This window comes from Salmo salar, chromosome 29 (assembly GCF_965601325.2).
Source record: "Salmo salar chromosome 29, fSalSal1, whole genome shotgun sequence".
Classification (NCBI taxonomy): Eukaryota; Metazoa; Chordata; class Actinopteri; order Salmoniformes; family Salmonidae; genus Salmo; species Salmo salar.
This window is the reverse complement of record NC_138319.1, coordinates 4,558,100-4,585,593: the sequence shown is the minus strand read 5'-3', so window position 1 is coordinate 4,585,593 and position 27,494 is coordinate 4,558,100. Positions and strand designations below refer to the sequence as shown.

Here is a 27,494-nt window from a genome sequence, read left to right as displayed (position 1 = left end):
AAAATGTATTGAGGTGGGATTTGTTCCATTACTGATTCGTTAATGACTGTATTCTCTGTTCAGTTCAGCGTGAACGGGTAGGGAGGAGAGGAAAGGAGAATGTGTGGTTTAATACTAGGAGGTAGCCACTAATATATAGTCAGTGGAGGTAACTAATACAATGATCTCATGAAACCCAGGTTTAACTGACCTGTCTTAAGGAAATATACAGAGTTCTTTCCACTCTGTAAGATTAGTGTGTTATTAGGCAAGGCATGTGCTCACGTCATATGGTCGATTCACAGAATGATGATTTCGTTTGAGTAAATTCCTTCTGTCTGGTCACTGCCATTCACCTAATAGCTCGTCTGCAATGGGCCATGCGTTTCCCCTGAAGATGAGTCTCAATAAAACATTTGAATGCCCTAACTCAGGATAATAGCTACAGCAGGAGTCATGGGCATTGGGGAGCACATAATAAATTCCTGTAGGGCTTAAGTCATGATATTCTCAGTCAGTAAGACAACATGGAAGAACAGGAAAGGAAAGGGAAACCGACAGAGGGATAGAGCACTGGGAAAGTTGTGTGGTGGATACTCAGGGACTGACTCTGTGATAATACTGAACTCAAGTTAAGTAAATCATCCCGAGCATAGATAAGATAAACCTCACATTCATCCCAGATCCCACTGGCTTGCATCCTGTTGTTTCAAGATTATTTTAACAGCCTGTGTCTATCACTCACTGCTTATCTCAGAGACATGCTGGCTACCCCTCTCCTTCCCCGATAGAAGACACCTAGTAGGGGCAGGATGCACGGCCACAGGAAGTAGGGGTCAAAGGTGAGTCCAGCTCACCCAGGACAGGATATGCTGATGTGGTCGTCATGTATAGTTAGGCTCATGGGACCCCTCTGTATCAGGTTACAGAGAGAGTGTGTGGGTGTTCTGATGATTCTGGCCTTCTAGCGTAAGCTAGAATTGAAGTCTTTATTTAAGCACAACAAGGAAAGAGGATTTTTATATCAAGGATCAAGGTCGCTATTCACGTCATAAACAAGTAGTCCCTGAACAACGGCCACCATGGGGGAAAACAGCTGCCGTTCCCGATCTGCACTCATACAGCATAGCATAGATGTACATAGTTATTACTTCTAAACATACGCTTAGGGTTCTCGTATGCTTTTTGGGGTTCTCATATGATTACAATGTTTATTTGATTATTGCTTGAACAGTCGCTAAGATTATATTTTGTTGGTATTTTTGCAAAATACCTATTTTGGATGCAGTAGTTGTTAGCTAGTATGCTAATGCTCATTGACATAGGCTGTAGCGAAGTTAGCCAAAGGGCATTTATACTGGTTGAAGTGTTTTTTAAGTATAATGCAGTTGTTTGGCAACGATGATACAAACATTATATTATTAAGCAGGAGATTCATACGAGCCTTACAATCCAATTAAAATCCAAAAGTAGTGTGAAATGCACTCATAAGCAACATGAGAATTCCCCCGCGGTGGGGACGTTTTAATACCGACTCAAATTTTACATTTACGTCATTTAGCAGACGCTCTTATTCAGAGCGACTTACAAATTGGTGCATTCACCTTATGATATCCAGTGGATCAAATGTTATTTGTCACATGCGCCGAATACAACAGGTGCAGCAGACCTTACTGTGAAATGCTTACTTACAAGCCCTTAACCAACAATGCAGTTCAAGAAATAGAGGTAAGAAAATATTTATTAAATAAACTAAATTACAAAATGAAAATTAACACAATAAAATAACAATAGCGAGGCTATATACAGGGGGTACCGGTACGGAGTCAATGTGCGGGGGTACAGGTTAGCCGAGGTAATTTGTACATGTAGGTAAAGTGATTATGCATAGATAATAAACAGAGAGTAGCAGCAGTGTAAAAACAAAGTGTGTGTGGGGGGGTGTGTGTCAATGTAAATAGTCCGGGTGGCCATTTTATTAATTGTTCAGCAGTCTTATGGCTTGGGGGTAGAAGCTGTTAAGGAGCCTTTTAGACCTAGACTTGGCACTCCGGTACCACTTGCCGTGCGGTAGCAGAGAGAATAGTCTATGACTTGGGTGACTGGAGTCTTTGACAATTTTTGGGCCATTCCTCTGACACACCTAGTATATAGGTCCTGGATGGCAGGAAGCTCACATTGAGGGAGATGTTGTTGTCCTGGAACCACACTGCCAGGTCTCTAACCTCCTCCCTATAGGCTGTCTCATCGTTGTCGATGATCAGGCCTACCACTGTTGTGTCGTCAACAAACTTAATGATGGTGTTGGAATCATGCTTGGCCACGCAGTCGTGGGTGAACAGGGAGTACAGGAGGGGACTAAGCATGCACCCCTGAGCCCCAGTGTTGAGGATCAGCATGGAAGATGTGTTGTTGCCTACCAGTTGCAGAGGGAGGTGTTTAGTCCCAGGGTCCTTAGCTTAGTGATGAGCTTTGTGGGCACTATGGTGTTGAATGCTGAGCTGTAGTCAATGAACAGCATTCTAACATAGGTGTTCCTTTTCTCCAGGTGGAAAAGGGCAGTGTGGCGTGCGATTGAGATTGGGTCATCTGTGGATCTGTTGGGGCAGTATGCGAATTGGAGTGGGTCTAGGGTTTCCAGGATGAGGGTGTTGATGTAAGTCATGGCTACCAATGTGAGTGCTACAGGGTGGTAGTCTTTTAGGCAGGTTTCCTTCACTTTCTTGGGCACAGGGACTAACGTGGTCTATTTGAAACATGTAGGTAATAAAGACTCAGTCAGGGAGAGGTTGAAAAGGTCAGTGAAGATACTTGCCAGTTGGTCAGCGCATGCTCTGAGTACACGTCATGGTAATCTGTCTGGCCCCGCGGCCTTGTGAATGTTGACCTGTTTATAGGTCTTGCTCACATCAACTATGGAGAGCGTGATCACACAGTCATCCGGAACAGCTGGTGCTCTCATGCATGCTTCAGTGTTGCTTGCCTCAAGTGAGCATAAAAGGCATTTAGCTCGTCTGGTAGGCTCGCGTCATTGGGCAGCTCGCGGCTGGGTTTCCCTTTGTAGTCTGTAATAGTTTGCAAGCCCTGCCACAGACAATTACAAAATAAATGTTTTCTTTAGGGTCAAGTCAGATAACTCCAGAACCTGTCCAAGTTTTCCACTCATGTTTCAGTGAGTTCACGTCCATGTGTCATGTTTGGCCATGTTGAAACATGCTGATAAACTGACTTTTCATAGACTGCCTGACTGGCTTTGACCCTTGTGGCCTTCAGCTCTTATTTACTGTAGCAGAGGTCTGAGAGAGACGGTGAATGGGGCCGTAACCGTAACAACCTGTAACACCTCAGTGCCGACCGCCAGCGCCGACCGCCAGAGCGACCCTATCTCACACACACACTCTACATTCAGTCTCCCGGGTTGGTGTGTGTGTTGGAGATGTAGGCTGTTACATCATTCTGAGACCCTGAGTGAGGCAGGGATCAGGTAAGTTCAGGCCAGGGTAGTGGACTGTAGATACAGAAAACAGCAACATGTGTGACTGTTGAAATAGGTTGTTATTTAGCTGCTTAATGTTATTAAAAGAACGTTGAACTGCAAGAAAAATGTCATCTTACAAATCTAGCTCAACGGTGAAAAATGTAAGACATTTCTGAATGGTTGAGAGAGAGAGTGAGGGATCCATTGAGGTCATGGGAAGTAACGCTGTGGATTAATGTGAGGGTTAAGAGGCACTCATCTGTTTCTCCCCCTCCATCCTATACTGAGGATGGATATAATCCTTCAGTCAGACTTTCTCAGCACCTGGTGATTACATCTCTCTTTCTCTCTCTCTCTCTCTGTATCTCTCGCTGTCTTTCTCTGGTTCTCTTTCTTACATACACTGTGTTGGCCACTGGATTTTTTTCACTCTCTCTTTCACACTCACTTTCACTCGCTCTCCTTCTCCTCCCTCTCCTTTTTTTGCTGTGAGGCAGCGGGATGGAGGAGGTTCGGCTGAATGTGTTTAATAACCATGGTAACCAGTAACTGTGTGTGTGTACCGTGTGGTTGGCGTAAGGATGTGTGTTCCGTGTAGTGGAACCGTCCATTTCTCACCTTGTCTCATCGCTGTTATAGTGCACAGGAGAGAGCTAGGAGAGAGCTAGGAGAGAGCCAGCCAAGGGCTGGGCCCTGTTAAGTAGGAGGGCTTTTGGAATTTACTGGGCCTGCCTGGCTGAGTCACGGAGCGTACAAGCTCCCCTCTGACACAGCAACACACAGCTGGGTCTCACTATCACAGCCCTTTACACGCACAGAAAAACCATGACACTAAAGAAACTAACAGGATAATTAAAATTCCCCCAGCCTGATACATCTGCTCAATAAATAAAAGTTGTCTCTCTTTAGGGAGGTAAACAGTGCCGTTAGGTGTTTTATAATCATACTTTCTCACCTCCTGTCAAAGTGAATGTGTTCTTACTCTGTCAATCTACCTGGTAAAATAAGGGTTAGTAATAATGATAATAACTAGGTGTATTTCTTTATTGTTTTAACTGCTGACACGCTATACCCTGTTGTGTACGTGCTTCAGGAAGTGAAGCCGAGCAGAGAGACGGAAGCATTCCAGTTCCTAAATGTGTCCTCGAGTTATGCTGTTTCCTACAGCCTTATTTAGCTCCTTAATTAGCCCTCATTAGTGGCGCAACGGCAGCAAATGTGATGCGGAGGAGAGAATATGCTCCCTGATAACGGATCTCATTTACTGGTGTATTAGGATATCAGTTCCCACAGTGGCCAGGTTGTTCTTTCTTATCCAGAGACGAGGTTGATCTGGCCTGGGGTTAAAGGAGGCAGAGACGCGTTTATGTTTGTGAAGTCTATTGCATTGGGATTGGTTGATTCTAGTGATACATTAGATGTTCTAACTCACCTAGTTGTAGGTCACAGTTATAATGTATTACAATTGTGATCTTTTATAACAATGGAGAGGATCTTTGATGTCCCTTTCCTCATGTTCTTGTCCAAATAGTTGCCTGTCCCTGTGTTTCAGTGAGGGAGGAGTGTGGTTCTGATGGGGAGGATGACGGCAGTACAGATGCTCTGGTGGAGGAGATACTGCAGCAGGGAGACACGACCATCATTTACCCAGAAGCCCCTGAGGACGAGCCCCGCCAGGGGACGCCTGAGGCCAGCGGACATGACGAGAATGGTACAAAGACACACGCACACCTCACCTGCACACCTTTCTCACACACACACAACATACACACACACCTCACCTCATCGCTCCTCTGCTTTGTACTGGTTCAAAGTACCAGTTTTCATTAAATAGTGTCACTGATTGGCCATAGATTCCACTCTCTGAGTCAAGCTCAGCGCAGAGCAGGGGTAGCACACATCCCACAAAACATACTTTGTACCTTGACACCCCCCCCATCCCCTACAGGTGTTATGTATCCAGGCAACACCTTGATTTCTTGTTCTGGCTTCCGTCTCTCCCGCTAAAGGTGTTAACTCCCCCCACATTAACACAAACACACACATAGGCACACACACAGCTGTGAATGAACACAGACTGGGCTTTTATGGCCTAAGAGCTTTTGGCTGTTACCTGTCATCCCCAGAGAGTTTGAAAACAGCAACACCTGAGCAAATGTCTCACACCTGTGTCAGTGATGATTCACTAGTACCTGGGTGATAATGTGTATGTGTGTGTGTGTGTGAGAGACATTATGTGTGGCCAGTAGGGAGGCTTAATACATCACCTGTTAACAGGTAATACTTTACCTGTGTGGGACCCACTGGAGCAGAAAACAACCCTGGGGAACTGGAGCTAGGTGTGCATTATGTCTTCTCACCGTGTTCTACCGTGTTTCCAGCAGTCTTTTATTGAATGTTTATTGAAACCAGTGGGTGTTTTTTTAGAGAAAGATATAGGCTTAGAATTCCAATATTTTAAAGACATTACTCATTGATTGCACATTTACAACACCTATTATGTTATTAATGAATTACCAACAGTATCTACAGTATCCAGCTCTCTTGAATGCAAATGAGAGTATGTTGCATCTGTCATGTAGTTAGTGTGGAAACTGTAAGTCTTAAGAGGATTGCTTAGTACCTGGTGAAATAGGTAAAACAAAACAGTCCAGAGCGCCTGTGTCTAACAATCATCATAATCAAATGACCCTTACTATCTATTGACCCTCTGGTTACTCTACAGACTAGCCCCCTTTCCATACCCCACACACACACTCCCACTCCCCCCTCTCTTTCACTCACTCACTCACACACACACGCTCGCTCGCTCGCTTTCGTGCTCCCTTCCTCTCGCTCTCTCTCCCCCTACCAGGCACTCCGGATGCGTTCTCACAGCTCCTCACCTGTCCTTACTGTGCCCGCGGCTACAAGCGCTACACGTCCCTGAAGGAGCACATCAAGCTGCGCCACGAGAAGAGCGAGGACAACTTCAGCTGCTCCCAGTGCAGCTACACCTTCGCCTACCGCACTCAGCTGGAGAGACACATGAGTGCCCACAAAGCTGGCAGAGACCAGGTACCTATACATAACATAACACTAGATAGATACACAAAAATATCTGCTGTTTGTCAACTACTACGTGCAGCACCGCGTAGTGTATGAAGATTGTAGATAAAAGGTCATGTGATGTGAAATTTGTGTCCAAAACCCAGGGAGTGGGAAAGTAGGTGTTGATCAGTATTCCCTCATAACATAATAATTTTTTATAGACATTTTGACCATTTCATATGCAAGGATTGGATTTTTTGGGGCCAATGGCATTGTCTAATGTTACTCTTGCATACATTTTTACTAGTACAAAGTGAATTTTTGTGTGACTGACCATCCCCTCCCCCCTTTCTTCCTTTGTCTGACAGAGGCACATGACACAGTCGGGGGGCAACCGAAAATTCAAGTGCACTGAATGTGAAAAAGCATTTAAGTACAAGCACCACCTGAAGGAGCACCTACGAATCCACAGCGGTGAGTGGACCCCTCAGTCACCATGGCAGCCCTGTGTATTTGTGTGTTTGTGTTTGTTTGTGTGTTTGTGTATGTGCGTGTGTATTCTTTAATGTGGAAAAGGGTTGGGGTAATTGTAGAAGTTAGTTACTATTGGCCACGCCATCCGCCCAGATGTTTCTGTTTCCGTCAAACAAATATTTATGTTTAGTAACTCTGTGTATTTATGTGTCCTTGATTGAGTTTCAGAGCATTGTGCTCTGTCCTAATGTGATATAATTGTGTTTGTGTTGGCGCACCGGCCAACAATTAAAGAGTATTTCCCAATGGTGCCATTACCTCAGCGTTTAAGCATTTTTGAAATGCATTAGACCCTTTTTCCCTGGGAGGTTTATTCATTTACTTCTGCTCCTAATGGAGGTCTTGTATGTGTGCATATATGTGTCTGTCCCTACAGGAGAAAAGCCATACGAGTGCTCCAACTGTAAGAAGCGTTTCTCCCACTCCGGCTCCTACAGCTCCCACATCAGCAGTAAGAAGTGCATCGGCGTGATCTCAGCAGTCAACGGCCGACCCCTGCCCGCCAAGGCCTCCCAATGCCCATCCCCAGCCATGCCTGCCTCGCCCTCCTCCACCACACGCACCCAGATCCGAGACAAACCCTTGCAGGAACAACTACCCCTCAACCAGATCAAGAGCGAGCCAATGGACTACGAGTACAAGCCCATGGTAGTGTCTCCAGTAGCGGGGGCAACAGGAGTGAACGGTCACGGAGGAGGGATGTTCAACGGGGGTGCGGCTGCCCCTCTGCAGGGCGCGGTGCAGGCGGTGATGCTCCCCACCATGGGCCTGGTCTCTCCCATCAGCATCAACCTGGCAGACCTACAGAACGTCTTGAAGGTGATTTGTACATTTGTACTAGGACTAAAAATAGTACTCTGTATTTAGTAATGTATTTGTAATTCAAGTATAGGAGAGACTGACTGCATCACTTCTTTTTATAAGAAACATTAATGTGTTGAAAATCCCAAATTGTTTGCATAGTCAACTTACACACAGCCCTGATACACACACTTACCCCACTAGACATGCCACCAGGGGTCTTTTCACAGTCCCCAAATGCAGAACAACTTCAAGAAAGCGTACAGTATTATATAGACCCATTATTGCATTGAACTCCGTTCCATATCATATTGCTCAAATGAACAGCAAACCTGGTTTAAAAAAACTGATAAAGCAACACCTCACAGCACAATCCCTCTCCCCTATTTGACCTAGATAGTTTGTGTGTATGTATTAATATGTAGGCTACGTGTGCCTTTTTTAAATTGATGTAGTTTTGTCCTTGAGCTATTCTTGTCTATTAATGTATTGCATTATGTCATGTTTCATGTTTTGTGTGGACCCCAGGAAGAGTAGCTGCTGCTTTTGCAACAGTTAATGGGTATCATAATAAAATACCAAAATACCAATACAACTTAGAATTCATGAAATACTTGTAATGCGCTTGTTGTTGCTATTTGTACAATGATTTGTTAAACAATGCATAAACCATTATCATCTTCATCTTGAAGGTGGCGGTGGACAGTAACATAATCAGACAGATGTTGGAGAACAACGCTAAGTCAGCGGGGACTGGCATGGGGGCGACAGGTGTTCCTCACCAGCAGCTCATCTCAGCCATCAGTCTGCCCATTATGGGTCAGGACGGCAACGCCACCAAGATCATCATCAACTACAGCCTGGACCCCAGCCAGACACAGACCCAGCTCACCGCCCAGAACCTGAAAAAGGAGCCCCAGACCCTGGCTACAACACCAGGCCAGGCCCAGGCTGCCACAGAGCCCTCCAGCAAGACCCAGCAGAAACTCCCAGAGGACCTGACAGTTAGCAAGCCCCCCAGGAGCAAAGAGGAGAAGATGGAAGAGGAGACTACTAAGACCTGCCTGCTTTGTAACGAGTGCCCCGATGGTCTAGACACTCTCCACACACTCAAGCACTGTAAGAAAGCCTCAGGCCTCAGGATCAATGGGGACAAATCAAAGTCTGCCATCGATTCATTATTGTCTGAGGGGTTTGGGGACCAGCCCAAGAACCTTCTGTCCCTCCTCAAGGCCTACTTTGCCTTAAACGTTGAGCCCACCAAGGAGGAGCTCAGCAAGATCTCCGACTCGATCAGCCTGCCTGCCGACGTAGTCAAGAAGTGGTTTGACAAGATGCAGAGCGGTCAGGTCTCACTAGGGGCCCCGACCCCTCCGTCTGAGGAAGAAGGGCCCTTGTCTGAGTGTCATGGGGCCATTGTTGTGTCCCCTAAAGTAAGATCAGAGCAGGACACAGAGAGCCCCACCCTGATGCAGTCCAGCCCAGCTGAGGCCACTCCGGCTGAGGTTAACGGCTCTGGGCCCTGCCCGTCCTCCCCTACACCACTAAACCTGACCACCGGGGGGCCTGTCCCAGCCAAACCCTCCTCCTCAGACAGCACGGAGGTCCCCCTGGACCTGTCGCTACCAAAGCCCACCCGAGAGGAGACCGCTGCCACCGCGGCCTCTTACCAAGCCACTGTTTACTCCCATCAGGACGAACCTCTGAACTTGACGAAGACTTGCACAACCAAGAAAGAACTTCCGCTCTCTGCTGGCGCCGCAGGCCACCACGTGACTAGCCAAACCTTGTCCTTGTACACCACCGGCCAACAAAGTGCCAACCCCATCAGCATCATGACCACTCAGCTGCCCAGCGGGACCATCTATGCCATCACTGATCAGGGCAGCACGGCTGTGCCCTGCCTTCGGGCGCTCACCACCAATAACAACCAGACTATCCTCATCCCACAGTTGGCCTACACCTATACCACTACAGCTACAGCCAGCAGCCCTGCAGGAACAGAGACACAGGAGAAGACCAGACTGCAGATCAACGGCATCAAGGTTTGTTAATCAGTGGATCAATCAATCCGTCAATCAATCAGTCATTTAAATGTATTTGTATAGCTCTTTTCACAGCAACAGTCACAAAGTTCTTTACAGTAACCCAGCTTAGACCCCTAAAGAGAAAGCAGCAGTTTACATTTACATTACATTTTGGTCATTTACATAGCAGATGCTCTTATTCAGTCAGTTGCAAGGAAATCATCTGCTGTGTGTGTGTATGGCCTTAACTACATGTATTTGAATGTGTTTGCCGGTTAGAGAAAATTACCCTGTTACATGGAAACAATCTAGCATGATCGATATTGCAGGTGCATTACTGAGAATCATGTTCTCTTGCTTAAGTCTCTTCCCTGGTATGTTGCTGCTTGTTACTCAATGACTGACTTGGCTCAGGTTTAGTGAGGGAGGAGGTGCTGGAAGAATGGGAAGTTCTGAGATGTAATCATTCCTCCTATTTTTCATTCTACCCGTGTCTTATTTGTTTTGAGTGAAACAACAAGGCCTCAACACTCAGGACTCTGTCTATTGCCCCTTTAGTGTTTCAATTCTTTTGGCTCTGTTCCACTGCAGCTCAGCCATACTGAGAAGGTTAAACTCCACCTATTGAGCTGGGAACTCTCCCAGCTGAATGAGTTTCTCTCCTGTAGCTCTGGGTGGAGGCGGTGGTATTTTGGCACCACTGTCTGTGTCTCCTGTGATGAACTGTTTTGTTTCAGTGCTGGGAGGAGGAGGATAGGGGGAAAGGTGGACAGGACTCTAGTGAGAAGGCCTAGCTCTCCTCTCTTCTCGATCATTCTCTCTCTCATGCTCTCTGTCTCTTCCCTTCTCTCTCAGGGATGTAGAGAGAAATAGTAGAAGGATATTAAGTGGGTATTCATGCTAGAGTATACTGCCAAACATTTCAAAATGTGAAATGACTAAAAGTGTTAGTGTCAAAATGTTTTGACAATGCTATACAGCAGAGGAAAATGGCCTAATAAATTACTCTACATTATACAGAAAGTGCTGAATTCTGCCAGCAAACTCTAATACAGTGGTAAAGTCAGAGCCAGGACATGTAATGAATCCATAATGATGGATAGATGTGTGAGATCCATCACTCCCCGAGCACAGACCTGAGCTGCTGCTGCTGTCACCCAGCCAGAAGACATGAGGCAGCACTTACTGTAGAGACCCATTGATCTGTAGGAATCTGTTTAAACGCCCAGCCTCCTGTCTCACCATTGACTTGTTGTTGCATTATGCTTAACTATTAAGTGGATTGGCATAGAGCATGCCTTGTTAAAACCCATAACTGTACATAAAGCTATTATATATCAGTTCCTTAATGATTCTGCTGCCTGCCACACTTTCTCTTTCTCTCTGTGTCTCATTGCTGAATACTCAAAAGTAGTTCAATGTTTCCAAATTGAACTATTCCCTATATAGTGCACTACTTTTGATCAGAGCTGTATGGGTCCTTGTCAAAAGGGAATAGGATGCCGTGCCATTTGCAACTCAGCCGTAGCCTATGCTCATGAAAAGTTTTTACTCACCATTGATGAGTCATGATCAGGGTAAGGACTGTTTTTTAGGGCCAACACACCGAGGTGGGATGATGTCATCATGATGGTATTTTTCACTCAGCCAGTAAAAGATTAACTGTGAAATTGTTATGGCGAGGTTATGATTCCCTGAGAACCATAAACAGGAAGTGGTATTAGTCAGCCTACCTACACCATCCCTTCCTGATACTCTCTTTTTCCTGGGAAACAGAATGACCTACCAATGAACCACTTAAAACTAAATCAGTTATAAATCCATTTTAGCTCCATATCACTTGTTTTGTATTATTGTCCTACACATTTTGTTTGCTGTGTTACTGTACTACTGTTAGAATTGATACTTAAAAACAGAAAACACTGTATTACATACAGTACCAGTCAAAAGTTTGGACACACCTACTCATTCAAGGGTTTTTCTTTATTTTTACTATTTTCTACATTGTAGAATAATAGAGAAACATAAACTGTGAAATAACACATATGGAATCATGTAGTAACCAAAAAAGTGTTAAATTCTTCAAAGTAGCCACCCTTTGCCTTGACAGCTTTGCACACTTTGCATTCCCTCAACCAGCTTCACCTGGAATGCTTTTCCAACTGTCTTGAAGGAGTTCCCACATATGCTGAGCACTTATTGGCTGCTTTTCCTTCACTCTGCGGTCCAACTCATCCCAAACCATCTCAATTGGTTTGAGGTCGGGTGATTGTGGAGTCCGGGTCATCTGATGGAGCACTCCATCACTCTCCTTCCTGGTCAAATAGCCCTTACACAGCCTGGAGGTGTGTTGGGTCATTGTCCTGTTGAAAAACAAATGATAGTCCCATTAAACGCAAACCAGATGGGATGCTGCAGAATGCTATGGTAGCCATGATGGTTATAAGTGTACCTTTAATTCCAAATAAATCCCAGACAGTGTCACCAGCAAAGCACCATCACACCTCCTCCTCCATGTTTCACAGTTGGAACTACATCTGCAGAGATCATCCGTTCACCTACTCTGCATCTCACAGAGACACTATGGTTGAAACCGATTTCCACTGGTCTGATGTCCATTGCTTGTGTTTCTTGGCCTAAGCATATCTCTTCTTCTTATTGGTGTCCTTTAGTAGTGATTTCTTTGCAGAAATTTGACCATGAAGGCCTGATTCACGCAGTCTCCCCTGAACACTTGATGTTGAGATGTCTGTTACTTGAACTCTGTGAAGCGTTTATTTGGGCTGCAATTTCTGAGGCTGGTAACTCTAATGAACTTATCCTCCGCAGCAGAGGTACCTCTGGGTCTTCCTTTCCTGTGGTGGTCCTCATGAGAGCCAGTTTCATCATAGCACTTGATGGTTTTTACGACTGCACTTGAAGAAACTTTCAAAGTTCTTGAAATTTTCCGTATTGACTGACCTTCCTGTTTTAAAGTAATGATAGACTGTCATTTCTCTTTGCTTATTTGAGCTGTTCTTGACATTATATGGACTCTGTATTTTACCAAATAGGGCTATCTTCTGTATACCACCCATACCTTGTCACAAAAAAAACTGATTGGCCCAAATGCATCAAGGAAAGAAATTCCACAAATTAACAAGGCATACCTGTTAATCGAAATGCATTCCAGGTGACTACCTCATGAAGCTGGGCTCCCGAGTGGCGCAGCAGTCTAATCACTGCATCTCAGTGCAAGAGGCATCACTACAGTCCCTGCTTCAATCTAGGCTGTATCACATCCGGCCGTGATTGGGAGTCCCATAGGGCGGCGCACAACTGGCCCAGCGTCGTCTGGGTTTGGCCAGGGTAGGCCGTGATTGTAAATAAGAATTTGTTCTTAACTGACTTGCCTAGTTAAATAAAGTTGAGAGAATGCCATCTATAAGTAAGATGGCGCCAATGGAGATGGCAGGATCGCAACTAGCTCTTAGGAAACTTTGCACTATTTGTTTTTTTATGTACAATTTTTTTACATTATTAGCTCAGGAAATGTTTTGTTTTATTACATACAGCCAGGAAGAACTATTGGAAATTAGAGCAGCGGTAACTCATCAGAACTACCAGCATTACAACTTCCCTGGAGCAGATCCTTTATTCACTCTCCCCAGAGCAATTTTTATTTTTTATTTAACCTTTGTATAGCTAGGCAAGTCAGTTAAGAACAAATTCTTATTTACAATGACAGCCTACCAGGGAACAGTGGGTTAACTGCCTTGTTCTTGGGCAGAATGACAGATTTTTGCCTTGTCAGCTCGGGATTCGATCCAGCAACCTTTCGGTTACTGGCCCAATGCTCTAAACACTAGGCTACCTGCCGCCCCCTGTTGAACCTATTCACTTGAAATCATTCCATAGGCCGACCCAAAACATCGCCGTCGGAGGAGAGGCAATCGAGGCAGCATGCTGGTTCGACTTAGGAGGTGCGCACATCACCCACCACTTCCGAGTATATTACTCGCTTATGTTCAGTTTTTGGTGAGCATGGAGCAAGGATTTCTTTCCTTGAGACATCGTGCCTGTAACATCCTTTGTTTCACCCGACCTAGAATACCTCACAATTAAATGCCGACCATATTATCTCCCAAGAGAATTCTCCTCCGTCATCGCCACGGCCGTTTACATCCCACCTCAAGCCGTTACCTCGACGGCCCTCAAAGAACTTCACTGGACTTTATGCAAACTGGAAACCACATATCCTGAGGCTGCATTTATTGTAGCTAGGGATTTTAACAAAGCAAATCTGAGGACTAGGCTGCCGAAGTTCTATCAACATATCGACTGTACTACTCGCGCTGCTAAGACTCTCAACCATTGCTATTCAAACTTCCAGAATGCTTACAAGGCCCTCCCCTGCCCTCCTTTTGGCAAATTTGACCAGGAATCCATCTTGCTCCAGAAACTCAAACAGGAAGTACCCGTGCTTTGAACTATTCAATGTTAGTCTGACCAATCGGAATCCACGCTTCAGGATTGTTTTGATCACGTGGACTGGGATATGTTCCAGGTAGCTTGGGAAAATAATCTAGACGCATACACTGATTTTATAAGGAAGTGTATAGGAGATGTAGTACCCACAGTGACTATTAAAACTAACCCTAACCAGAAACCATGCATAAATGGTAGCATTCGCGCAAACCACTGCATTTAACCATAGCAAGGTGACTGGTAATATGGCAGAATATAAACAGTGTATTTATTCACTCCACAAGGCAATCAAACAAGCTAAACGTCAGTATAGAGAGAAAGTGAAGTCGCAATTCAAAGGCTCAGACATGAGAGGTATGTGGCAGGGACTACAGACAATCACGGACTACAAAATGAAAACCAGCCACGTCACCAAGACCGACGTCTTGCTTTTTAGAGAGGCTAAACACATTCTTCGCACGCTTTGAGGATAACACAGTGCCACCGATGCGGCCCGCTACCATGGACTGTGGGCTCTCCTTCTCCGTGGCCAACGTGACTAAAACATTTAACCGTGTTAACCCGCGCAAGGCTGCCGGCCCAGGCGGCATCTCTAGCTGCGTCTTCAGAGCATGCGCAGACCAACTGGCTGGTGTGTTTACGGGCATATTCAATCTCTCCCTATCCCAGTCTGCTGTCCCCACATGCTTCAAGATGGACACCAATGTTCCTGTACCCAAGAAGGCAAAGGTAACTGAACTTAATGGCTATACCCCGTAGCACTCACCTCTGTCATCATGAAGTGCTTTTTAAGGAATGGAACACTAGTCACTTTAATAATGTTTACATATCTGGCATTACTCATCTCATATGTATATACTGTATTCTATACTATCTTAGTCTGTTCCACTCTGACGTCGCTCGTCCATATGTATATAGTCTTAATTCATTCCTACTTAGCTTTTTGTGTATTGGGTATATGTTGTGCAATTTGTTAGATATTACTTGTTAGATATTACTGCACTGTCGGCACAAGAAGCATAAGCATTTTGCTACACCCGCAATAACATCTGCTAATCACTTGTATGTGACCAATAAAATTTAATTTGATGTTATTCCCTTTTATCCCCAGGAGGAGAGGCAGAACATCAGCTCAGAGCGTTATAATAATCACATGATTACGTCTTTCTAATACATTATATAACATATACTCAGTTTATTATGTACACCAATCTAGTACTGGGTCGAACCCCCCTTTGCCTTCAGAACAGCCTGAATTCTTCGGGACATGGATTATCAGTTAGTATCAAAGGACCTAATGTGTGCCAGGAAAACATTTCCCACACCATTACAAAACCGTCACCAGCCTGTACCGTTGACATCAGGCAGGATGGGGCCAGGGACTCATGCTGCTTACACCAAATCCTTTTTCTGCCTTTAGCATGACGCATCAGGAACTGGGAGTCCAGTGTTGGTGATCGCATGCCCACTGGAGCCTCTTCTTCTTGTTTTTAGCTGATAGGAGTGGAATCCGGTGTGGTCGTCTGCTGCAATAGACCATCCATGACAAGAACCGACGAGTTTTTAGTTCCGAGATGCTGTTCTGCACACCACTGTTTTACTGTGACATTATTCGCCTGTTTGTGGCCCGCCTGTTAGCTTGCATGATTCTTGGCATTCTCCTTCGACCTCTCATAATTAAGCTGTTTTTCCCACATAACTGCCACTGACTGGATGATTTTTGTTTGTCGCATCATTCTCGCTAACCCTAGACACTGTCGTGCGTGATAAGCCCAGGAGGCTGGCCGGTTGTGACATACTGGAACCGGCGGCTGGCACCGACGATCGTACCATGCTCAAAGTTGCTTAGGTCACTAGTTTTGCTCATTCGAATGTTCAATCAAACAGTAACTGAATGCCTGGCTGGAGTCCAAACACGTTATTTTTACCACCTCAGCGCTAGCCACTTTCCCTCGGGGGAATCCCCATCGAAACCGGATGCAGTTTGATTGCCATCTTAAGTGGAGGTCCAATTCACTTACCTTGCCCCCTCGACCCTCGATTTAGCTCGAGGGAGCGAGTGAACAACTTTGGTCACTTGCGGGGTTGATATGACACACAATACAATGTAGCAAACCCACTATTAAAATTAGCAAACTGTAGTCACGTCAAACTCTGGTGGCCGCAAAGTGTCAAATTTAATCAACAAGGCTGCATTTTCGGCATGTCAGAAAAAAATAGGAAGCTAGCTTGCTAAAAAATATATAGAGACATTGAGTTTACCATTGGCAAATTGGCTTAGTCTCATAGTAAGGAGATTATAAAACGTAGCTAGATTCATAAACATGTATTGTAATAAATGACCAAAGTATAAAACTAGCTAGCCAGCTATGGGTAACTGTAGCTAGCTACCTGACAGGAGTGCTAGCAAGATATGTTAGCTTACTAGGAGGTACATTAATAGCTTTAGGTTGGTTGTTTTTAAGCTCAACTTCCAGATTTCCACCAAGGACGTTACCTCTCCGATCATCATTCTCCCTCGCTTGGCAAGGGACATTTAAGGTACACTCGGAATGTGACGATGTAAAACATCATTCAAGGGCTGAGGGTATAGGGCCGATGGCTGTCTACTTTGAGTTTGAAATGCAGTCCCTGTCAGCCTGCTTTATATAGCAAGCCACAGCCACATGACTCACTGTCTGTAGGAGTGAACCATTTTCATGAATGGGGTGATGTACCTAATAAAATGGCCACTGAGTATCTTCACATGCGTTTATATTTGTTGTTCAGGAGGAGCGTCAGGACACCAGCTCAGAGGGCGTGTCTACCATGGAGGAGCAGAATGACTCAGACACCACCCCTTGCAGGAAGAAGATGAGGAAGACGGAGAGTGGGATGTACGCCTGCGACCTGTGTGACAAGATCTTCCAGAAGAGCAGCTCTCTGCTCCGACATAAATATGAACACACAGGTACTTCAGGGGACTAGATCAATCAAATCTGGGTCATGTTCATTAGGGTGCAATGTAGCGAATCACTTTGCAACTGAAAATGAAAGCGAGTGTTTGTTATTGGTTAAGTTTAGATAGTACCTCCCCGTCTCAGACTGAGTTCTTCCATTTCATACGTACTGATTATCAGCCTGAGAAACCTCAGGGAAACATGAGGCAAAGTGAAACTGAAGGGGGTAATTTCAGAAATCACACACTGACTGACTGCAGTGTTGTTATTACTATTGTGTATTGCAGAAGGGTGGAGGACACCTCCAATACACATACGCACAATCTTAGGTAGCTATTATCCAATACACACACAAACACATACACAGACTCATTCAAACACACACACGCTGTTAAGCCTGGGAATTGCTTGCCGCCAAGCTCCCCCTGCCAACAACATTACCTTCCCATATGAAATGTTGGAGGGATGTTGCAAAAGAGCTCTGTTAGTAATTTTACATGAGAACATGGGTAGTGTTGTGGCCAAGCACAGGTCAACCCACTCTGAGGCGTTCTGTCTTTATGACTTTGATACCTGGCGTAGAACCGCCGTTTTACATCCAAGTGACTTCACTTAGCCTGGAACTACCCGTTCCTCTCGTTGGTGTAATGTTCAGCCTTCAACCCTGAAGCATTTCTGGTCGGATTGCTCTTTTGTTTTGTGTTGTTTTAAGATATTTCCCATGGATACGTGATGATGAATAACATAGATTTCACCGACCTTTGGCGCTATAATATACTGCTCACAAAAATAAAGGGAACACTTAAACAACACATCCTAGATCTGAATGAAAGAAATAATGTTATTAAATACTTTTTTCTTTACATAGTTGAATGTGCTGACAACAAAATCACACAAAAATAATCAATGGAAATCCAATTTATCAGCCCATGGAGGTCTGGATTTGGAGTTACACTCAAAATTAAAGTGGAAAACCACACTACAGGCTGATCCAACTTTGATGTAATGTCCTTAAAACAAGTCAAAATGAGGCTCAGTAGTGTGTATGACCTCCCTACAACACCTGGGCATGCTCCTGATGAGGTAGTGGATGGTCTCCTGAGGGATCTCCTCCCAGACCTGGACTAAAGCATCCGCCAACTCCTAGACAGTCTGTGGTGCAACGTGGCGTTGGTGGATAGAGCGAGACATGATGTCCCAGATGTGCTCAATTGGATTCAGGTCTGGGGAACGGGCGGGCCAGTCCATAGCATCAATGCCTTCCTCTTGCAAGAACTGCTGACACACTCCAGCCACATGAGGTCTAGCATTGTCTTGCATTAGGAGGAACCCAGGGCCAACCGCACCAGCATATGGTCTCACAAGGGGTCTGAGGATCTCATCTCGGTACCTAATGGCAGTCAGGCTACCTCTGGCGAGCACATGGAGGGCTGTGCGGCCCCCCAAAGAAATGCCACCCCACACCATGACTGACCCAACGCCAAACCGGTCATGCTGGAGGATGTTGCAGGCAGCAGAACGTTCTCCACGGCGTCTCCAGACTCTGTCACGTCTGTCACGTGCTCAGTGTGAACCTGCTTTCATCTGTAAAGAGCACAGGGCGCCAGTGGCGAATTTGCCAATCTTGATGTTCTCTGGCAAATGCCAAACATCCTGCACGGTGTTGGGCTGTAAGCACAACTCCCACCTGTGGACGTCGGGCCCTCATACCACCCTCATGGAGTCTGTTTCTGACCGTTTGAGCAGACACATGCACCTTTGTGTCCTGCTGGAGGTCATTTTGCAGGGCTCTGGCAGTGCTTCTCCTGCTCCTCCTTGCACAAAGGCAGAGGTAGCGGTCTTGCTGCTGGGTTGTTGCCCTCCTACGGCCTCCTCCACGTCTCCTGATGTACTGGCCTGTCTCCTGGTAGCGCCTCCATGCTCTGGACACTACGCTGACAGACACAGCAAACCTTCTTGCCACAGCTCTCATTGATGTGCCATCCTGGATGAGCTGCACTACCTGAGTCACTTGTGTGGGTTGTAGACTCAGTCTCATGCTACCACTAGAGTGAAAGCACCGCCAGCATTCAAAAGTGACCAACACATCAGCCAGGAAGCATAGGAACTGAGAAGTGGTCTGTGGTCCCCACCTGCAGAACCACTCCTTTATTGGGGGTGTCTTGCTAATTGCCTATAATTTCCACCTGTTGTCTATACCATTTGCATAACAGCATGTGAAATTTATTGTCAATCAGTGTTGCTTCCTAAGTGGACAGTTTGATTTCACAGAAGTGTGATTGACTTGGAGTTACATTGTGTTGTTTAAGTGTTCCCTTTATTTTTTTGAGCAGTGTATAAACCATTTCACAAGCACAACTGTCTGGGGAATTACAACAATTTGACAGGAGAAGATTTCACTCAACAATAATCCTGTCCTGAATGTTTTATCGATATCTTTTTATTTACTGTATATTTATTTTCTCTCGTGCTACAGGCAAGAGACCCCACGAGTGTGGCATCTGCAGGAAGGCCTTCAAACACAAGCACCACTTGATAGAACACATGCGTCTCCACTCCGGAGAGAAACCCTACCAGTGCGACAAGTGTGGCAAGCGCTTCTCTCACTCAGGCTCTTACTCCCAGCACATGAACCACCGCTACTCCTATTGCAAGAAGGAGGCGCAGGGAGGAGGTCAGGGAGGTGTAGGGGAGGAAGTGCTGGAGATTGAGAACCCTGTGGGGTTGGGTCTGGGAGAGGAGCAGCAGGAGCAGTCAGACAGCAGGCCCCTTTCCTCCCCTCCCTCCCACCTAGACTCTGACGAGCGAGGGAGCAGCACCAGGGAGGACGAGGAGGAGAGTGATGAGGAGGACATGGAGACAGTGGCAGGGGAGGCGGTGGAGGGAGATCCGGACAGCGTTCTGGATATGGATGATATACAAGTGGTGCAGATAGGAGATGAGGGAGGGGACGAGGAGGAAGAGGAGGAGGAGAGAGAGGAGGAGGGGAAAGACACTGGTCAGGAGGGGGGAGAGAATGAAGAAGAGGAAGAGCAAGGAGTGAAGAGAATCGTGGTAGGGGGTGAAGAGGAGGAAGGAGAAGAAGAGGAGGGGGTAGTGGGGGTTGAAGTAAAGGAAGAGCAGGAAGAAAAGGAGGTTACAGGGGAAAAGGCACATACAAGGCAAGAGGAGGTAAAGGAGAACAGTGAGAAAGAGGAGGAACATGGAGGAGAGAAGGAGCAGGCTGAGAAGGAGGTGGAGGAGGAGCAGTCAGAGCAGGCTCAGGAGGAGGTGAAGGAGGAGACAATGGACACAGAGGAAGCAGTGACCTCAGAGGAGAAGGAAGAATCAGGGGAGGTCATGAAAGAGAATGAAGGTGAAACAAACGGGAACACTGTTTCAGAAGACTAGAACCAAACACCGACCAGAGCGAAAGGAGATACAAAATAAAACAGGGAGGAAGCAGAAAAAGGAAGGATCCTTTTTCTCCCCAAGACGTTGGGGGAGAGGAAAGGGATTAAGTTTGGGTTGCTCTGACGGATGCTGCATTTCAGTTCACTACTGTGTATGAATCCAGGTGTGCCTGAAAAAAATCGAGTGACTTATTCCACAGAAGGAAAAACAATTTTCAGTGTTAGAAAATGTATTTGTAAAAATCAAAAACTAAGTTAAAAGACAATAAATGCATTATACGGACTTTGTAAGCTAGAGCCGACACGTTTTAGATAATGTTTTATTACTAAAACAACCTTGGGTCATTTCTTTTTATCAGTGTTATCATTCATATTTTAACCTTTAAAAAGCTGTACAGTTGGGAGAGATTTCTATACCTTTTTATTGCCAATGAACAAAAAAAATCTGTATTTTATTAAGTTGGAGGGAAAAAAAGATCCTGTGCACTACAAGTGGCTTGGTTTACTTATGGCTCTAACAGTTATGTGTTGTCTACCCTTCAGTATTATCGCACTAGACCTACAGTATACAGCATCAGCACGTTAGCTGATAATGTTAGCATACCTTTTGTTTGTTTTACATGGATTGTGAGCCTTAAAGATGAAAACTATTGTGAGGTGATGAAGTTCAGCCATGATGATGTTCCAGTAGTTGATTATTACCTTATAGATGAAGAAGACATCGAGGAGAGTATGGAAGGAGGTACATAAGTCTGCAATGACACATTGTTCTAAATGTTTTGTTAGTTCGTTTGTTCATTTAATAAATCTGTTATCATCATTACTGAATCAGATCAAGCAGAAGAATAAAGAAGAACATTCATGATCTAGGCCTAGTAAGTAGAGATTATTTGACCCTTAAGCCCTGGACCCTATTCCCACTCCCAGCTTTATGCAAAAACTTTTAAAAACAAATACACCATGCATATCAAAAGTGCCATTGCATACTGCTGTTTCTCCTTAGCAGCTGTTGTCAGGTTGTTTCAAGGCCCAGATTTGATAGTAGTTCAAACATGTCAACTCTTTCAGCTGATATACTGTTTTTGGCTCACTATCACTAGTCCTGATGTTGTAGATGATAGCATTACCATGAATTATAATTTAGACCGGAATTATATATTTGAGATAAAAATCTGCCTCTTTTATAATCAGAGCAATCAACGACAAAAAGGACTTGTAACGGGACGATGAAACACAGTTTTGAAGTATTTCCTGCCTTGAAATGTATCCTTTTACCCAGTCCAGTCCCAGTGCACTTGTTTAACACTTGTGAAACTCTCTCTCTTCAGGTAACAAAAGTAGGCAAATATGATACCAGAATGGTTATTCAGACAATATTTTTTACCTGTCAGTATTATTTTGTTGTTGATGTTTTTTTGTATATGTTAAATGTGTGTACTGTATGTTTTCAGCAATGTCGGTATTATTACCATTCCCAATGATATGGGTTATCTGTTTAGTTATAGAAAACTTTTGTATTTATGTGTCTTATTTTTTTATATTTCTTTATGGTTATTTATTACAGTGTAGTGTACAATACTGTAGTTTGTATTAATACAATAATATATTTTAGTATGGAAATAATTTGAAAGGTAAAATGACTACAACAAAGCTGGAACATAAAAAAGTCTGGCATTTTGAAGTATGTTTTAGAACAAAAATAAAATGTACTACTATCTCAAGTTGTCAACACACCCCACAAGCAGGACATTGGAACATGTTACCTTCCTGCATCCATTAATTCTCATGTTAGTTTTTACCTTTTGCCCACTTTAATATGAAGCTACTGAAACTCTTTGAGAACTAACTGTATGTCTAATAGCATGAGTGTGCTGTTGTATTGACAGATGATCCTTAACCATGAATCTGTCCTTTTGCCAAGCCAAAATAATATTGACCTTTTTTGTTTTATTTGTGCCAATTTGTTACTTTGTATGTCTGCTACGTCAAGGCCACAATCTCTTTTTATATGTCCCTGTTTTAATCCACAATCATTTTTTATAGTGATAGTTTTTGCTTTTGTTTTTTATGACTCCCCATCTCACAATAAAATACATCAATTACATACCCCTTGTTTGTTGATCTATTTCTTATATTAGCTTGCATAATAAAGCTTTAGGCTTTTTCCCCTCTGTCATTACTGCATGCGCGATAGAACAGCAGCATATGTACTGCAATTGTTTTTACCACGATGCGAGACATACCTCAGCTCTGCTTTGTCAACCAAATAAAAATAATAACAACGGCTGTTAGGCAGACAGTGGTGCTGATTCCCATACTGCGGATTCCATCTTCAAAGTTGGCAGAGATTGTATTCAAGGTAAACGCTGCAGATGTATGCTCAATTGGAAATTACCTTTAAATGTCAAGCATGCTATAGGCATCTATTTACCACCACAAACCGATGCTGGCACTAACATGCTGACCACACCGCTCGGGTCGCGATCGTTGCAAAATAAATGTACACATACATATTATTCAGTCACTGCACCCACAACGCTTGCGAGTGTCTGAGTAGCCAGGCGCTAAAATAGAACTTGGTTCTATTTGTGACGCATAACGCGCTGCAAGTCCCGCCTCTCCCATCTCCTCATTGGTTTTTAGGAGCATATACTCATGTGTCATCTCATTTGTTTTTTGGAGTATATACCCACGTGGGTGATTGAAAGATGAACTGAGGTTCACACTCCAGTCGGTAGTGGTAATGCACCTTAAAGTTGGTTGCCAACAGCCATATAAAAAAGCCTGTGGATTAATTGTCGGAGTAGAGGACCTTGTGCATTTCAGGTAAAATAACCCAATGTTTATATCTCAGGACAAATTAGCTAGCAACAGCAAGCTAGCTAGCTAAATTACCAGAAACGCTTAATGCTTATTGACCTGTCCCTAAGTTAATATAGTTGGTTCAGAGTTTGTTTTGATATTTCAACTTGTGTGTCCTGATCGTGTCTGGTGTGGAGGGACAAAATCAACATGCGCGATGCAGGCAAACTTAAATCAGTTTGATCTAATTTCTACCAGCATGTCACGTGCAACCAGAGGGGAAAAAAAACTCTAGACCACCTTTATTCCACACACAGAGACGCATACAAATCTCTCCCTCCCCTCAATTTGGCAAATCTGACCATAATTCTACCCTCCTGATTCCTGCTTACAAGCAAACACTAAAGCAGAAAGTACCAGTGAATACGTAAGTGCTCAGAGGATGCGGATGCTAAGCTACAGAACTGTTTTGTTAGCACAGACTGGAATATGTTCCGGGTTTCATCCAATGGCATTGAGGAGTATACCACCTCAGTCACTAGCTTCAACAATAAGTGCATTCAAGCAGCGGGACACTAATCCGGACGCTTATAAGAAATCCCGCTATGCCCGCAGATGAACCATCAAACAGGCAAAGCGTCGATACAGGATTAAGACTGAGTCCTACTACACCAGCTCTGACGCTCGTCGGATGCGGCAGGGCTTGCAAACTATTACAGACTGCAAAGCGAAACCCAGTCGCAAGCTGCCCAGCAACGTGAGCCTACCAGACGACCTAAATACCTTTTATGCTCACATCGAGGCAAGCAACATTGAAGTATTCATGAGAGCACAAGCTGTTCCGGACGACTGTGTGATCACGCTCTCCGTAGCCGATGTGAGCAAGACCTTTAAATAGGTCAACATTCACAATGCCACAGGGCCAAATGAATTACCAGGACGTGTACTCAGAGGATGCGTGGACCAAATGGCAGGTGTCTTCACTGACATTTTCGACCTCTCCCTGACAAGTCTCTAATGACTACATGTTTCAAGCAGACCACCATAGTCCCTGTGCCCAAGAAAGCGAAGGTAGCCTGTCTAAATGACTAACGCCCCGTACCACTCATGTCGGTGGCCATTAAGTGTTTTGAAAGGCTGGTCATGGCTCACATCAACACCATCATCCCAGAAACCCTAGACCCACTCCAATTCGCATACCGCCCCAACAGATCCACAAATGATGCAATCTCAATCGCACTCCACACTGCCCTTTCCCACCTGGACAAAAGAAACATCTATATGAGAATGCTGTTCATTGACTACAGCTCAGTGTTCAACAGTGCCCTCGAAGCTCATCACTAAGCTAAGGACCCTGGGACTAAACATCTCCCTCTGCAACTAGATCCTGGACTTCCTGACGGGCCACCCCCAGGTGGAAAGGGTGGGCAACAACACATCTGCCACGCTGATCCTCAACACGGGGGCCCCCCAGGGGTGCGAGTTTAGTACCCTCCTGTACTCCCTGTTCACCCACAACTGCGTGGCTAAGCACGACTCCAACACTATCATTAAGTTTGCTGACGACAGTACAGTGGTAGGCCTGATCACCGACAATGATGAAACAGCCTATAGGGAGGTCAGAGACAACAACCGCTCTCTCAACATGAGCAAGACAAAGGAGATGATTGTGGACTACAGGAAAAGGATGGCTGAACACACCCCCATTCACATCACCAGGGCTGTGGTGGAGCAGGTTGAGTTTCAAGTTCCTTCGTGTCCACATCATCAACAAACTATCATGGTCCAAACACACCGAGACAGTCGTGAAGAGGGCACGACAACACCTTTTCCCACTCAGGAGACTGAAAAGATTTGGCAATGGTCCCCAGATCTTCAAAAAGTTCTACACCTGCACCATTGAGAGCATCCTGGCCGGTTGCATCACCGCCTTGTATGGCAACTGCTCGGCATCCATCCGTAAGGCGCTACAGAGGGTAGTGCGTACGGCCCAGTACATAACTGGGGCCAAGCTTCCTGCCATCCAGGACCTAAATACTAGGCAGTCTCAGAGGAAGGCCCAAAACATTTTCAAAGATTCCAGTCACCCTAGTCATAGACTGTTCTCTCTGCTACTGCACGGCAAGCGGTACTGGAGCGCCAAGTCTAGTTTCAAAAGGCTCCTTAACAGTTTCTACCCCCAAGCCATGATGAACAATTAATCAAATGGCCACCTGGACTATTTACATTGACCCCCCCCCCCCCGCTTCTTCTTACACTGCTGCTAATCGCTGTTTGTTATCTATGCATAGTCACTTTACCCCTACCTACATGTACAAATTACCTCGACTAACCTATACCCCCACAAATTGACTCGGTACCGGTACCCCCTATATATAGCCTTGTTATTGTTATTTTATTGTGTTACTTTTTATTGTATTTTTTTACTTTAGTTTATTTAGTAAATATTTTCTTAACTATATTTCTTGAACTGCATTGTTGGTTAAGGGCTTGTAAGTAAGGTCTACACCTGTTTTATTCGGCGCATGTAACAAATAAAAGTATTTGGTTTGATTGTGTTCACTCTCCTGAACATTGCCCAGACCAGCCTAAGGTCATTCCTATTGATCTCGCTCAGGTTTCCTGCAAGGAGAAGGAGGGTCGACCCTTAACATGAATTAGTAATAGAATGGAGCCCAAATCTATTGTCTGATGAGGAGCTGAAAATGATACAATACTCTAACATGTCAGTTACTGTTACTCTTCTCAACCTTAGGACTGGAAAAGGGATACTTTCAGGAGGGATTTGGTCCATGTCTGTAGGTCTGAGACAGTACACAATACATCTGTTTCTATGGTTAAAAAAATTGAGAGCAGGTGTGTTTGTGTGGGAGGGGATTCAACAATTGCAGCGCCTCCCTTGTCTATGTGGAGATGAATGTGGAGAAGAGAATGGGTGTGTTTGAGTTGTAAGGCTAAAGCAAATGACTGTAGACGAAGGTCAGAGAGAGGTGCAACTGACACCCGAAAGTCGGACATTAATGGGGGGTTTTCTTCTCCAAACCCATATCACGCAAACTGAAATATATGTGTGTGTACATTGTACAATCAATCAGTGAGAGAGAGCCTCAAATATCACATTAATTTGTATATCCAAACAAGTCAAACCAAAAAAAACTATTGATTGGTTGACAAAAGATCATCCCAGAATGCAGGTGATTGCTGCAGGATGAAGTCAGTGAAGAGCAACTGCAGAAACTTGTAGTGGACAGCAGTCAAAACTTCATGACCTTTGATAACATGATTTTTGTAAAGTTCATGCAGTCGTCTGTAGGCGCAAGTTGGACAATTTATATCCCATAATGCAACACGCTTTGGAAGGCGGTGACCAACGATGCCCAACGACTTGACAAAAGTGCTCTGCTCGAATGTTCCCAAAGTGCGTGTGTGAGAGAGTAATCTGTCACTTGGCACTTACTGAGCTGGTGATTGTGTCTGCTGAGTAGGTGGGGGAGGAGGGATGAGGTAAAATCGTTCAGTGCTACCAAAGCATTACGATAATGACATTATCTTCTGTAACATTGTCATGTCAAACTGCCTTCACTAATTACGACAATTTTTTTATCAGTTTTATGATTTTGATATCAATAGCAAAAAATGTTTTTTAATGTAAGCCAGTAAAATCACAAGGTGTCAGAACAGGCTGTTCCAGGCCAATAGCATAAAGGTTTTCAGGGCCTATGGGCCCTGGTTAGTGCACTGTATAGGGAAAGGGTGCCATTTGGTACACAGCCTAAGAGGATAACTGCTAAGAGGCTATGACACGCCGGTGCCAATAATGGAGAAGAAACCTGATGAACTATCATGACTGCTGTGTCTCTGACATGGAACCAAACCCAGGGGACAGTGTCCCAGGGGAAATTTAGAGAAAAGCCAATAGGAGAGAAAAAATGGTGCTCAGGAAATAGCACTCACTAAAATATCATGGCCATTTACTCAACCACTAAATACTGGATTGTACGGTATACAGTGTGTCTGTGTGTGTCTGTGTGTGCGTGAGTCCCGT

General features: G+C 44.7%; 1 protein-coding gene across 2 annotated transcripts in view; it reads left to right on the top strand.

Annotated features, from left to right (window-relative positions):
- LOC106590043 (zinc finger E-box-binding homeobox 1) overlaps nucleotides 1-22,751 on the top strand; it is an 86,535-nt gene extending 63,784 nt beyond the window's left edge. Inside the window, exons 3-10 of one of the 2 annotated variants that reach the window (XM_014180545.3) lie at nucleotides 5,010-5,168; nucleotides 6,312-6,514; nucleotides 6,856-6,961; nucleotides 7,398-7,840; nucleotides 8,515-9,867; nucleotides 14,986-15,045; nucleotides 17,086-17,266; nucleotides 19,732-22,751. In XM_014180545.3, coding sequence (XP_014036020.3) covers nucleotides 5,010-5,168; nucleotides 6,312-6,514; nucleotides 6,856-6,961; nucleotides 7,398-7,840; nucleotides 8,515-9,867; nucleotides 14,986-15,045; nucleotides 17,086-17,266; nucleotides 19,732-20,645 — 3,419 coding nt within the window. In that variant the 3' untranslated portion in view covers nucleotides 20,646-22,751. The remainder of the gene's footprint in view (nucleotides 1-5,009; nucleotides 5,169-6,311; nucleotides 6,515-6,855; nucleotides 6,962-7,397; nucleotides 7,841-8,514; nucleotides 9,868-14,985; nucleotides 15,046-17,085; nucleotides 17,267-19,731) is intronic. The other variant, XM_014180546.3, reaches the window with a different exon arrangement.
- The last annotated feature ends 4,743 nt before the right edge of the window (nucleotides 22,752-27,494 follow it).